Below are 15,004 nucleotides of genomic sequence, written 5' to 3' on the forward strand. Positions count from 1 at the left end.
ATTTTCCATTGCATTGTGTGATTTGACTAAAGGTGCTATTATTGGTCTGTCGGAGGGAGATGTTGAGAGGAAAAAGGAATCAACTCACTTTTAACCTCTTCACAGCCATTTTAAAGAAAAAGGTTTGAAGAGATGTAGGATTCATTGACAGGGCTGGCATCTATTCTTCGTCTTGATTTGGCTTTGCTGAGTTATTTCGGGAGACAGCTACACAAAGTCTGGACTCCTACAGAGGCAAGGCTAGCTAACGATGGCAGATATTCTTTCCTGAAAGAACAGGAAATCACTAGAGGGCTGTTCTTGGGGTTACCGAAGCAATGAAATAAGTCCATGATGATGGAGATCAAGTTCAAAACCAGCCATGCTGAGCATCTCCCACGGGAATGCTGTTCTAACTTGCCTCTGGCTGTACTGGATCGGGTGGTTTGTTCGTTCTTCTCCAAAGACTTCAGCAGAAATATTTAGTTCAACACTTGAAATTGGCACAATTGCTGCCTTTTGGGTAATGTGTTAAAGTTAAGTCCTGTCTGCTCTCTCAATAGAATCAGAAGATTTCATGGCACCTCTTTAAAGAAAGCAATACAATTATGCCAAATATTCAGGCCGTGACATTGGAATGCTACTACCTACAGCTTCCCCTCAAAATCACATACCATCCTGACTTGGAAATTTATCACTGTTCCTCACTATTACTCAGTCTAGCTCCCCAAAAGCTCCATGGAATTGGGTTCAACAAGACGGCAGCAGAAGTTTGTTCACCACTATTTTCCTGAAGCCAGTTAAAGATGGGAAACAAATGCTGGCATTGTCAGTCAATCCCCAAACATGAGTAAATATAAAAACCTGCTTTTAATCAAGTGGATGCAAATTTTTTGTTTTAGTATAATGTCAGAACACCTTATGACCAGCGGGTGTTGCAAATCACACATCGATGTCCCAGAATAGTACGCTTGTCATCCAAAAAATAGTAAACTTTATATTCTCCTCTACATTTCACGGCCTTGCTGATCTTCAAATTCCTCTCCTTATCACCAACATAGTACTTTTAGAACATAGTCACTGTTGCAGCACAGGTAAAATGGTAGCCAAACTATCCACATCCCATAATCTGCAATGCCTTTATAACTGGTGGTTGATTGACTGATAAATCATGTCCAGATCATTATGATGGCCTCTTGGGGTAATAGACCTGGGATCCTTTGACTTCCCCTTTGTTAGTCAACATGGGGTTGATATCTCTTCCACAAGAAGCCATGTCTGACATTCCAGCATGCACACCTATGTGCACCAGAATGTTTGGTGTTGATTTCTATGCTGCAGCCCCCAGAAAGGATTGAATGCATACTTTTCCGACTCAGAGTCGTGAATGATGTCAGAGGCAGCCCAGAGAAAAGTGAGTGGTATCAACCCAGAGATTCCACCTGAAGTTAGGAGATCTGCTCATTTGTAGGACCCTACAATAACCTGGGTATCAAAGGTCTAACTGTTTCAATTATACCTGTCTTAGAAGGAAACCTGACACCCACTGTAATCTAATCTATTTATAATTCAATCCAGCATAATTTGCAAAGAGTGGAGAATACATGATGTTTCCAATGAAAAAGGTATCAATAATCTCTTTGAGGCATTTGGTCTAAGGTTGTGAATTAAGTGTTGAATGTGGACAGTGCGCTGAACTTGACTTGATTCAGAAAGAATTCATCTGATTAAAATGGTCTTGTTTTGCTTCAACCAGGTAGCGCGGTACTTATTGGTGTCCAATGTCATGGATGAAGAAAGCCTCTATGAAGCATCTCTGAGGATAGAACCAAAGCAACCAACCTGAATCCCAACCATCCCTTAGCATCAGAAACCTTGCATAACCGATAATATCGGTCCCCTTCGACGTGCTGTGCATGGGCCATCGCTGAAGAGAAGACTCCACAACAAACACAAGGAGTGTACCATCTGTCCACCTGCTCCAGAGGGCCATTTGACAATAAATAGCCGCTGGACTTTTATTGCAGAGCAAACCTTTTTCACAAAAAAAACAGTACAGCAGTTGTTGCTATTTGTGGTTGCAACTGAACAATTTTAGCATTCTTTAGAAAATCTACGCAGTTCTTTAAGACTCTTCAGGGATGGGTGGTGTAAAGGCCCAGAACACACTTTCCCTTCCAGGGCCTGGATCCAATCCAGCCCAGGGTGCAAGGCCCACGATCTAAAGCCTCCCCTCCTCCTTCATGGAGATGTGGTTGGTCAGCAAACTCCTTTCACCTCTGGGACCAGAATTCATGGCTAGAGTGACAAGGCCAATGTCTCCCTTCAGGTGACATTCAGCCCAGATTGGTGGGTTGAACAACAGGCAATGTTTCTCTTGGGTACAGGACTTGTTCCAATTCAATCCAGACTGATGGGCTGAATGGTCACTTTCACTGAGGAAGGGTTGTGCCATATGGTCATCCACTCTTGGTCTGAAGGCTTAAACCAGCAGTCACCTCTTGCCTGAGGGAGGTTTCCTGTCACCATTGGAGACTGTGTGATGTAACTGACCCACACACCATCCTTTCTCAGGGAGGAACCAAGCTCACATCCCAGTTTGAAGATTCTTTCTCTCTCGAACCTTCTGTTTCTGGGTCCAAATTAAGCTTGCCGTGATAGGTTGTACGTTTCCTTTCTATGGTTAAGGCTGGATTAGCACCCCTGGGACCCTGGTTTGAATCCCGTCCCCTTCTGATCTCCAGTTGTTCTGATCTTTAGGCAGAGCCTTTAGTATAAAGGTCCATTGGATATAGCGCCAATTTCCCATTGATGTGCATGGATAGAGTGCAGATGTCCATCCACCCCTTCTAAGATTTGAGATACATTACTAAAGTACATAGAGAGGTCATTATTCTCTACTTTCCCCACTATGTTCCTAAATGTAGAACACTGCAATTCCTGAACTCATTAAGATAAGAATTATCAAGATAAACCTCACCTTAATGAGGACCAGAAAAGTAAACCATATCTCTAATTCAAAAACAAAGACCTAGTCTAAACACGACTGGAATGAGAGTTTTGCTGAAGCTCTGTCCCCAGGCACGTCCTTCTCTGTAGACCTCAAGCTGCTTTAGGTTTCTCTGCAGTTGCTCTGACTGACATGAGGTGCTCTGCATCACAGGGTACAGGACAATATCTATCCACAGAAGCTTTGGTCAGCTCTTGGAGTCTCTGAGCAGTGACGGGAAACGTGAAAAGGCTGGAGCTTTGCTCTGCGTGTACTTACATTATTTTATTAGTAAAGAGGTTTTTAACAAGTCTGTCAACACTTCCTCGGGTATTATTTTATTTTATCTGTTCATTTATTGACCAGTTAGTCACTGTGCACAATAAGGATTTAGTCAAATGCAAACACTGCAGGAGTCATATTGTGTTTTATTTAAAAAATCACTCCTCAAATCCACCAACAGATCTTTCCTTTGACACAGCTTGTGGTAATCACATTCCCAAAAATAAGAACATTTCAAAGAAAAACATAAGAATGACAAACGCTGTAATCTTGACTGAACAAAGAGAAGCTGGAGGGACATAGTTGTAAGGCAGCATCTGTGGAGAGAAATGGTTTGTCATTGTTTTGGGTTGGGACCCATTGCTGAGTGGAAATGGAGAGAGCAAGCAGAAGAAGGGTTGGGGAGGGGCTGAGGTAGGCAGCGGAAGATACCACTTGGAGGGAATGATAAAAGTAGAATGGGAGCAGGTAAATGAGATACGAACACATTGGAACTGGATAGGAGTGGGGATTACCTTAATTTAGAGATCCCAATGTTCATGTTGTTGGGTTCTAGACACCCAAGGAGGAATATAATGTTATTCTTCAAGTTTACATTCCACCTCTCCCTAGTAATGGATGAGACTGAGGACAGACATGTCTCCTTAGGAAAGATGCAGGGAATTAAAATGACTGGTAACCGGGAGTTCCAGCTTTTATTTTGGACATAGAGCATGGTATCAGGTTCTTGCAGCCCACGAGCCCATGCCACCCAATTTTGGAGATCCCAATGTTCATGTTGTTGGGTTCTAGACACCCAAGGAGGAATATAATGTTATTCTTCAAGTTTACATTCCACCTCTCCTTAGTAATGGATGAGACTGAGGACAGACATGTCTCCTTAGGAAAGATGCAGGGAATTAAAATGACTGGCAACCGGGAGTTCCAGCTTTTATTTTGGACAAATGTGGCAACACTCCCTTCATGCTTGTGTTGAGGCATCGGGAATATCAGGTTCTTGCAGCCCACGAGCCCATGCCACCCAATTACTTCCAATTACACCCCGCATGTTTTGAAGGGTCGGAGGAAACACGCAGACATGGGTAGAATGTACAAATTCCTTACAGACAGCGCTGGATTCGAACCTGACTTGCTGGCGCTATAACCACCACACTAACTGTATAGCCCAAGGACAGAGGTTACCTGGTCTATGTTAGGTGTCACTGACATCGAGGAGGCTGATCCAATCCTGGGCTTCAATCTATGTCTTCCAGCTAGCTTCTGCTGCTACTCACTGAGTCCAGCCAGGCTTACAGCGACAAAATTGGGAAAGTGCTTCTTCACTACAGGTAGGTGGAGCTCTGCCTTTCAATGCAAAACTGTTGAAATGCCTGTGGGTGGGAGTGGAAGTGGTGGGTGGGGACAGAGGGTCAAAAATGGAAGGATGGAGGATTGATGGGTTTTTACTATATTGGGCCTCGCTGTCCACTAGCTTGATGCTGCAGTTCATTCTGTACATGTGCCTCCTCCCATCCTACTTTATCTTTACTCCTCATATCCTTCAATTTCTTTCTCCCAAGACATTTATCTAGCTTCCCCAAACATACAATGTTGCTCTCTGTGAGAGTTTGTTGCATAGGCTCACCCCTCTCTGGGCAAGAATTCACTGCTGGAGCTATTAGTAGCACCGGGATTTAGTCCCAATAAAAGGTAAATGGTAAAGGTTCCATTATTGTCACGTAATACTACATTTAGAATGTAACATACAAGAAATTCTTTAACTTTTGTCCATGGGAAGGAAGACAGAGAGTCACCACTTCATCGTTCCTCACAGAGGAACGAACTCACGACCTCTGGCTTGCAAGACAAATGTTCTAATCACTGAGCTACTGGATCCTCTAAATGGAATAAATAAACTCTTTCTGCATTTCAAAAGCCTCTCTCAAGTTAACTTTAGGCCCTTTCATGCAGTGAAAAAGCCTGACTGTAAAGGTGGAGATTCTCTGCCCTTACATCAGGAGACTTACCTCTATGAATGCACCATGCGGCTCCAAGGTGCTGACTGCAATCCCTCATCAGTGGAGTGCAGCGCTCCGCCATCCAGCATGACTGTAATGCTCTGAAAGCAGATGGCAAGGGGCGGGTTGACGTCACGATCAGCTCGCAATCCATCTCCACTCTCTCTCCCACCCACTCACTCCGCTCTTTCCATGACCCCCTTAGGACAGGGGTGGCTGGCGGGCGGGGTTGGGGGGGGGAGTTGGCGGGAGCCGTCAGGGTGTGGCTGGTGTGGGCTGTTTGCAAACTATAATTACCATTTAAAAATCTACTTTCCAATTTTGATGAAGGATTCAGGCCCGAAGCCTTGGCCTATTTCTTTTTCTCCCATGGATGCTGCTTGACCTGGTGAGTTTATTGAGCAGAGTGTTGCTCCAAATTCCTGTATCCTCAGTCTGTGTCTCCACTATCCTATCTGTGGATGTAGCTGGAGGGGCTGACTGACTCCTACAGCTCCTCGTTCTTGGTCTCATTACGGATAGAAAAAGAAACTGGAACTAGATAGAACTGCATAAAGATGGGGCGTGCTCTCTCACAGAGAATGAATGGGGTGTCATTATATACAAAGGTATTTTTTACCCCCTCCATAAATCTTCGTCCGCGAAGCCAAGCCAAAGAAAAAAAAGACAATGCACGGGTGCTATGAAAGTCTTACAGCTGCTTCCCGTGCATTTAAAACACAAGAAGAGAAAAAAAGATCATAAATATAAAGGAAGAGGAAAAATTAATAGTGGAAAAATGTGTAAACAGCTCTTGCATGATCTTGCAGTTGTGTTATGGTTAGGGTAGAAAGGGAAGGTTCAAGAGCCTGATAGCTTTTGTGAAAGTGGCAATGCTCCCTTCATGCTTGTGTTGAGGCAACGGGAAGGTGAAATCTTTATGTATCACCATTTGAGAAGGTGCACAATTTTGGATTCTTCCCCATATTTCCACAATTCACAGCCTTTTGGTATCAGTGTGATAAATAACTCAGGGGAAGTTTTATGTGGAAACGATCCATTTCCTCAGCTGCATTTACGGAAGTACTAGTTAGTCAGCAGATGTCCAAACTCTGCAAAATGCTTGGCAATTAGTGCCTCTTTGAACATGATTGTGGCTGGAGTGAAGCCACAGAGGGGACAAGTGAGGAAAAGTCGTCTCAGTACACACTTTTACATCAGTAGGATTCCAGAGCTAATAAGATGTCAATTTGAAATACTATATGTTATCTCTATAGACATGTCCCTTGCTTCAATTCCACAAAACCTATAACAAACCAGAATTTTCCATTGCTATGGCAACATTCAATTCTGCTTTGCAATGGGCTTTACAGATTACAGGCAGAGGGCAATGAACAATTTTAAGATAAATGACTTAGTAAACAGCAAACTGGGTGAGTCAAACTTGAGTGCCATCATATCTTAAAATTATTACTTTTTTATAATAGTACATCAGAATGTAAAATCCCTATCAGTTTTTAGTCCTTAAAACCATCATCTACGTGTTCCTTAGAAAGGCTTGGTTGTCAAGTGTCCTCCCCCAACCTTCACCACCTCCGTTAATATAAACTCCAAGTGAAGCAAAAACTGCTGGAGGCGGAGGGATGGTCAACATTTCAGGTCAAGTTTCTGCATCAGGACTCTTTTACTTTAGCAGGCCTGCTTTTCTTTGTTCTTTTATGACATCTGCAATCTTGTGTGTCTCCAGTATTAACTCTCAATCCTTCACTCTGCCTCTACTAGCCTAGGAGCAGGAGTTGGCCATCTGCAATGTTGAGCCTACTCTGCCATTCAATAAGATCATGGCTGATCTGGCCGTGGACTCAGCTCCACTTAACCCACTTGTTCCCCCTAACCCTTAATTCCCCTATTCTTCAAATCTTTCTGTGTCTTAAATACATTTAATGGGGCAGCCTCCTTTGCTTCATCAGGTAGTTTCCACAGATTCACTCCGCTCTGGGAGTAGTTCCTCATGTCTGTCTTAAATCTACTCCCCTGACTCTTGAGGTTATGTCACCTAGTTCTAGTGTCACCTGCCAGTGGTAACAACTTCCTTGCTTCTATCTGATCTATTCCCTTCATTGTTGTATGTGTCTCTACAAGATCCCCCTCATCCTTCACCTTTTAATGCTCCACCACATTGCTTTCAACTTTCTCTCCTGCTCCATTATATTGCAAACCCCTTGTAGGGAGTTCTTGTCTTGCTGTTAATATCCCAGTCCTCAGCCACTGCTACACCACTCCCAGGACACTGTATCAGGCAGAACGTTCAGAAGACTGAATTCAGGCACCTCAATAATTTCCAACAGCAATCAGGCTCTTGAATTTTCCAGTTTCATCTTCCTGATCACATCAAAGGTTTGGACCTGGAGTTCAGTTTGCTGATGGACCAAACAGGGGTCTGCAGCTACAGAAACTGCAGGAGTGCCGGAGGTGAATCCACGGACACTCAGTGACTCTGAAGGCACTCTCTTTCTCTTAAGGGGAACCAGTGGTGACTCTATCTCCCTTACAACAGGCAAAAGGAAATTTCATGTAATATGTCTTGTTTTGTACTATTACATGACAATAAGGGAATCTTGAATCTGAACCAACACTATTATGAGTCTGTACCACTGAAAGAACATTTATTTTTATTTAGATATACAGCACAGTAACAGGCCATTTTGGCCCACAAGTCTGTACTGCCCAATATACCCCCAATTAACCTACATCCCCTGGTATCTTTCAAATGGTGGGAGAAAACCAGAGCCCATGGAGAAAACCCTCACAGATATGGAGAGAACGTACAAACTCCTTACAGACAGTGTGGGATTTGAACCCTGGTCCAGTCCCTGGCGCTGTAAAGGCGTTGCGCTAACATTTTTTGCAAAACCAATCAAATGTATTTATTATTTGTTTCCTTTTTCTCTTCCTTTAATATGTATTACCTTTTTAAAATCTCTGTAGCATCTTAATTATACATAATTTTTCTTTGTGTGCTTTACAGAACTGGGAAACTGCAGTGTGAGACTGTATCTGCTCTCTCCACTCTTCCCCTTTCTCTGCACTTAATAGCATGCTTGTTTGCTCAGTGTTCCAATTCTGACCAAAGTTCATTCATCTGAAATGCTTAACTCTGAAGCTGGTGCCAGACCTGTTATTACCTTGTGATGTTGTCTAAAAAACTTCCATGATGTTTTTGAAGTTTTAACCATTTTGTAGCAATAAACATTTTCCTGGTTACCTGTTTGTTTACCCTCAGAGTGACACAATCAGTGAACACAGAAAAAAAGGGTTGGGAAGCGGCCATCTGGGCCTCAAGCCTGCGCTGCCATCCAATATGACCATGGCTGGAAAATTGGAGGGCTATGGCATAATTTCTGTGCCAGACCACTATAGTCCTCCAATTTTCCAAAACTTTATCTACCTCCACAAATGCTTCAAATCAGTGGTTCTCAACCATTTCCCCCACTCACACAAGTAATCCTTTACTAACCACAGAGCATCTATGTGAAGAATTTTTTTAATATGTATGAATAGTTCTTTGAAACTGTCCCACTCATTTGAAAGTCTCTCACCAGTGAAAACAACTCAACACCTAGCCTGTCATTCGGACCATTTTGGAATATTCTACCTTACACTGAGGGTACACAGTTAGCATAGCGGTTAACGCAATGCTGTTACAGTGCCAGTGACTCGAGTTCAAATCTGGCACTGTCTGTAAGGAGTTTGTACGTTCTCTCCACGTCTATGTGGATTTCCTCTGGGTGCTCTGGTTTCCTTCCACCCTTCAAAACGTATGGGGGTTGTAGGTCAACTGGGTGTAATTGGGTGCCAAGAGGACATGGGCCAGAAAGGCCTGTTTCATTTTTCTAAACAAAGAATATAGACCCAACTTGGTTACCCTCTCTTGATGGGAGTGAGTATTGTTCAGATGCAATACCAACATACTGGATAAACTCAGCAGGTCACACAGCATCCCTAGGAAGTTAAGGGTAACCAACATTTGGAGCCTGATTCTTCTTCTAGGATGTGCACAGACCAGCTAGCTGGGTGCTTCTCCCAAATCCCTCTGCTCATTGATGCAGCTGAGTGGACAGGGTAGACCTTTGAATGAGAAGGCCAAACAAAGGCTTAAGACCACTTACAGAGATATGGATAGATCTGAGCTGGAGTCCCCAAATCTGAGGGAGTTCTGCAGATGAAATCTCCACCTGACAGTACAACTATGGATTAATCTTGCCCCAATCATGTCTTGAGGATATAGCATTTACATCTTCTAATGTCTTCACCTCTTTGACATTCCTATTATTCTTAAGCACCAAAAAGCTTTCAGGAAAACCAGACATGATCTTTACGATCTTCTACTAGAAGGAACACAAATATCCGTACAAACTGAATTAATCTGCTTCTCGTTTCAAGTGCTGAAGTCTTGCTGAGCAAGCTCACAACTGGAGGAGGGAATGCCGGGGGATGTTGATCGGGTGGGACGGTGAAGTGGAAGGAGGCTTGTATGTTGCAGATCAGTTGGACTAAAAAAAGGGTTGTTTCATCATAGCCTATTTAAAATAAAGTCATTCATTTAATTGTGTCTATTTTGATGTTTTATGAAGATTATGACACCACTACCCTACAGCAAAATTGTATAATTATTTTGTCAAAAAGCCAAATGATTAAACAGCAACATGTGCCTGACTCCACATGATGGCACCAACCTCAATCTTCGCCCCTTGACTAATGCAAAACGCGTGCACAAGAATAGCAAAATTCTTGCTTTAATTGTTTCTTCTGCCTCCTCCCTCCCTGACTGCCACCAATAAGACGGATTAATTTTATTTAGAGTTCTGACTTCGTGCTCAGTCTTCTCCCTCCTGACTTGTTGTTTGGCAGCTGGCTTTACAGTGAAGAGGAAGTGGAACCAGTTCAGTCGAGGAAGGGGAATTTCACTCCTCATTCTGCTGCTCAGTCAAGGACTGAAAATGAGGACGTCGAGAGTGTTTATCCCGATACTCCTGGTTTTCCGATCGGTCTGCAGCTTGCCCGAGTTTTCTTTCGAAGGTAAGGAATTTCTTTGGGAGCTCCGAGATGGGAATCTGATTTTATTTCAAAGCCTCCTAGAAGCTACCATGACCGCCCTGGTAAAGTAAAGGTGCGGTGAGAACTTTTGACTGGGTCGAACACGAGTTCGGAATTAGAAATCACAGCCGACGAGTGTACTGGAGCAGATTTAGTGCCAATGTTCAAAAAAAGGAACCTTTGCAGGGCTGCGAGAGAGGATTAAACGGAGAGCTCTTTCGAAGAGGGCAAATTGCCCATACAAGTTTCCGAGGGCTGCTGTGCGTTTAGATCATCTGGGTTGTCAAAGTTAGCCCACCCCTATTGACGCAAATTCCGACCACTGAAACAAATGCCAACAGCTCGAATTGGCCTCCCAAATGTTCACTCTACACCTTGTAAATCAATCGAGGCCACTACAATTCGGGTGTCCCAGCGCAAAAGTTGCACAAAGCGGGAGGACGGAGGGCAGATCTGGTGATGCCCCAGGACATCCATGAATTGGAAGGGGTGCGAAGGAGGTTCCGGGACTGGAGGGCTTGGGTTATGGGCAAAGGTTGGGTAGACTGGGTCTTTATGCCCGAGAGCAGCCATTCTCTACGGCCTCCTCTGGGGGAACCACAGACACTTGTGTCAAAGTCTAAAGAAAGAATGAAACACGGGAAAGTCGACAGACACTGATTGAAGTAAAAACACACTGCTCCAGGGACCTCACAGAAAAGAGAACGATCCATCACCAAAGTTTTGGGCTTGGCCCTTCATCAAGGTGTGTGCAAAATGTAGGCAGGTGCCTGGGGAGATGACCTGGCTCAGCCCTGTTCCTGACTGTCGCTGTGGCTCCTCCCTCTTTGACCTTGAAGAAAGCCTCCAACACTTTGACCCAACTTGGTGACCCTCTCTTGATGGGAATGAGTATTGTTCAGATGCAATACCAACATACTGGAGAAACTCAGCAGGCCACACAGCATCCATAGGAAGTTAAGGGTAACCAACATTTGGAGCCTGATTCTTCTTCTAGGATGTGATGCACGGCTGCAGCAGGAAGCAGAGACAAAACTCGAGAAAGACAGTAATTCAGTTAAAAGTTTCTGCTACAGTGGTAGCTGTACTGGTGACTCCTGAGTGACTGGCTCAGGATTATAGCCTGGGTGGAGTTAGGTCTATTCAGGTCGGCTGATTGACAGCCGGCTAAGTGTGGTCTGTCTTCAGGTGATCTTCCTGCAGGTACAGAGATCGCCCCCTGCTGTAGGCTAGTGGAGTATCACCATACCCCCCCCCCCCAGAAAAACCTGGGTCGCAGTACAGGATGAGGTCCTTGTTGATTGTGAATAAAAGCCTGTTGATCAGTGACTCAGTCTCAGCCTCTTGAGTTATTGACTGTGCGTCAGTGCCTGAATAAAATTTTGCTTTCACTTGTCCGTGCTTTGATAAAGGCCTCAAGCTCGAAACGTTGAAATTTTTCTTTATCTTTGCTACATAAAGTACACTAACCTGCTGAGTTTCTCCAGCATTGTGTTTTTTACATTTAAGTAAACGTCTTGTTTTCTTTTCACTTGCACAACATATTTTTAATGTAGTTGATGGGGAGGAAATATGGAAGAAAGCAAGACATGACTGCTTCATGGGGGAGGGGGGCACATAAAATTTGAGCAGAGTCCTAAGGGGGGAGGGGCATAGCTGAAAAAGGTTGAGAATGGCGGTGCGAGAGTGAGGACAGATGATTCTGTAAGTAAATAGGAAAGGTTTAAGTTGGGAAGAGATTTAAGGGGGGCCTGAGGAGCAACTTTCTCACTCAGAGGGTGTATCTGGAATAAGCTGCCAGAGGAGATTGTAGAAGTGGGTACAACTGCCATACTTTTAGATAAACATATGGCTAGGAAAGGCTTGGAAGGAAATGGACTGTGCAGATCTAGACTAGAATGCCAACTTGGTTGTCATGGATAAGTTGGGCCGAAGGGCCTGCTTTGTGCTGTTACTCAATGAACCTTTGAAAACAGTGTAAAGGCTCTTCACCTTTTAGTGCCATGCCGTTTTTACATTTGTATGTAATTAGGTTTATACCTTTGGGCTCAATGCACAGTGTGATGGATTATGTGATATTTTATATTGTATATAGATATGTTTTAAAGGAGATTAAATTGTGGAGAGTTTTTTAGTGTAGGTCACAAACAAATCCAAACACTTCACAATGCAGATCTCATTTAAAATGCCAGAGCTCTGCTCAAGCCAGAAAGTCCAGGCTCCTAGTGCCTTTGTAAAGACAATGGAAACTGCTTTGCTAAAGGACTTCACAAGCAGTTGTTAACTGGACATGCTGCAGAGTAATGGATTATTGTTTTGGAAAGCAACAGATGAACAGACTCAGAAGATTGGGTCCAGTGCTACAATCTGTCTGAAGGCAGTTTGCTGTTTTTAGGAAGTTCATGTCATTTTGCAAGCAGAGAGAGTCAAACAGGTTTTTTTCTCGTTGTGACTCAGAGAGAGAGAGGGACTGCTGGTTTTCTGCAGTGGTTTGAAAACCCCATTTTGAAGACTGGTTGTGAGTTTTTAGTTCAACCTGTTGGGAACCCTTGTGGTCTGTACAAGAGGAGATAACTGGCCGTATAATGTTTCACTTGAAATAAGAGAAACAAAAAGGAAATCTGTGGTGACTTGGAGGGAAGTAGTTATCATCTCGAAAACTCTGAAGGGGCGAGTTTCTTCAGCAAGACGCTGAAGTGGCTGATCGGAAGGAATCAGTTTGTGTGTGTCCAATGAGCAACAAATCTCTCTGAAAACTGACAAGAACCTTCCTGAGTTTACATTTTAAGCACCAAAGCCTGGTGAAGATTTATAAATGTTAAATTCTGTGCACAGTATAAGAATTGCCTGATACCAGTGAACTTAGAGGAGTGAGAAGTGATATTGGACTGTGAATCAAATAACTTTTCTGAACTTGCACACACATTACATACACGTGCACTTAGAATTAGAAGGGGGTTAAGTTAATAGTAATCAGTTAAAGTTTGATCCTGTTTTTATGTTTAAAGAGAATTAAAAGTAACTGTTATTTACGTCACCATTTGTCTTGGTGAATTTCTAATGCTTCTGGGTTTTGGGGTCCTTGGGCCCATCACAGTAGTAGTATAGGTTCTTCTCTCTTGTGCAGAGCGCACTAACGTGACCTTCTGGGTGATGGACCCTTCTGTTGCTTGAGAGGTATCCCCCCTCAGTCCCTTGATGTCTAGTACAGAAGGACCATAGGGGTCCTTCCCCGTAGAGTCTGGCTGTACTGAGCTTCAAATTAGCAGAGTTGGGGGGAAAAGCCAGATGCTACAGACCAATTTGTTTTGGATTGATAGAGGAGGGGGTGTCGGAAGCAATAATTGGGCAGTCACGTGGACAAGTCTCATTAGGGTTAAGGTGACAACATGGAAACAGGTACTACAGAGTTCCTGACATCCATTGACCTTGCATTTGTACTAATCCTGTTCTGTTCTTCCCACATTCCTGTCATCCATTCTCCTTCACCTTGGGGAGAAATCAGTGGCTGCTTCACCTGGAAATCTGCATGTCCAGGATGTGGCAGGAAGCTGGTCACTCAGAGAAGGGGCAGTGTTGAGCTAGGATGAGGCCCAATGGTTGGAAGTGTGAGGCATCTGCTCTACCCACTATCTCGCCCTGATGGCCCCAACGCTGACCAAAATAAGCCAGCTTCATCAGAAGCAAATAATGTGAAACATGATAGTTTTTAGATGTTGTGATTGTAGTAAAAACACAGAAATGCTGGAGGAGCTCAACTGGTCTCTGTCCATAGGAGATAAAGATACATTACCGATGTTTCAGGCCTGAGCCCTTCTTTAAGGAAACTTCCTTGATGGAGGGCTGAAGCCTGAAATGTCAGTAATGTATCTTTACCTCCTATGGACAGAGACCAGTTGAGCTCCTCCAGCATTTTTGTGTTTTTAACCATTAGGAAATAGTGTTCAACTTAATGGAGTTTGAAATGAATTTGACAAAGTACCATATAATAGGCTTGTCACCAAAGCCCCTTTTACATAAAGACTTCAAGACAGATTATCTCTGGATTTTCTACTTACCTGAGTGAATGCAAAAAAGGTGGATTTGCGTGTCCATTTCCCGCCGCTCAGGCATCTACTGTCAGAGATGGAGCGGAGTTGCCTAAATGGATGAGTGCTGAAACTGGTTTGATGAAGATGTCTGATGATGTCCTCAGCCTGTGACTGAAGTTTGTCCTATTGCTTATTGAAAACACATTGCTGGAGAAACTCAGCAGGTCAGTGTTCTTTATAACCAAAATTTTGGGCTTCATACCTTGATGAAGGGCTCAAAGCTGAAGCAATTAAACCCAGATCTTTATCTTTGCTATATGAAGTACACTGACCTGCTGAGTTTATTTTGTAAAAGTGTAACATTTAACTGAACTGAAACTAGGGCAGAAAAGACAGCAATCAAAATGTTATAAAGGGACAATTATATTGGGATAGGATAGGGACAGTGGAATTTACTTGTTTAAACATAAAGTGCGTGAATGGAGCTGATATCGAACACATTTAACTATCAGAAGCCGCCTGTGTCCCAAGATAACGCCTTGAGTTTGCATGCTGCGTTGGGTGGGGGGGGTGTGGGGGATGTTTTTGAGGGCAGTGAAATGTGAATGACCAAAAGTTCCATGAGCTCTGATGAGCACTAGGTCGTGAAA

The 15,004-nt window shown here is 43.5% G+C and overlaps 2 protein-coding genes across 5 annotated transcripts in view; both read left to right on the forward strand.

Annotated features, from left to right (window-relative positions):
- The window catches only part of rasgrf1 (Ras protein specific guanine nucleotide releasing factor 1), a 74,797-nt gene extending 71,516 nt beyond the window's left edge, over window positions 1-3,281 (forward strand). For all 4 annotated transcript variants that reach the window (XM_069911977.1, XM_069911975.1, XM_069911978.1 and 1 more), the window contains one exon: window positions 1,736-3,281. In XM_069911977.1, coding sequence (XP_069768078.1) covers window positions 1,736-1,773 — 38 coding nt within the window. In that variant the 3' untranslated portion in view covers window positions 1,774-3,281. The remainder of the gene's footprint in view (window positions 1-1,735) is intronic.
- Window positions 3,282-10,002: 6,721 nt separating this feature from the next.
- Window positions 10,003-15,004, forward strand: part of ctsh (cathepsin H) — a 30,473-nt gene continuing 25,471 nt past the window's right edge. The window contains exon 1 of the mRNA XM_069911982.1: window positions 10,003-10,305. Coding sequence (XP_069768083.1) covers window positions 10,227-10,305 — 79 coding nt within the window. The 5' untranslated portion in view covers window positions 10,003-10,226. The remainder of the gene's footprint in view (window positions 10,306-15,004) is intronic.

The sequence above is a fragment of the Narcine bancroftii genome, chromosome 14 (genome assembly GCF_036971445.1).
Source record: "Narcine bancroftii isolate sNarBan1 chromosome 14, sNarBan1.hap1, whole genome shotgun sequence".
NCBI classification, from domain to species: Eukaryota; Metazoa; Chordata; class Chondrichthyes; order Torpediniformes; family Narcinidae; genus Narcine; species Narcine bancroftii.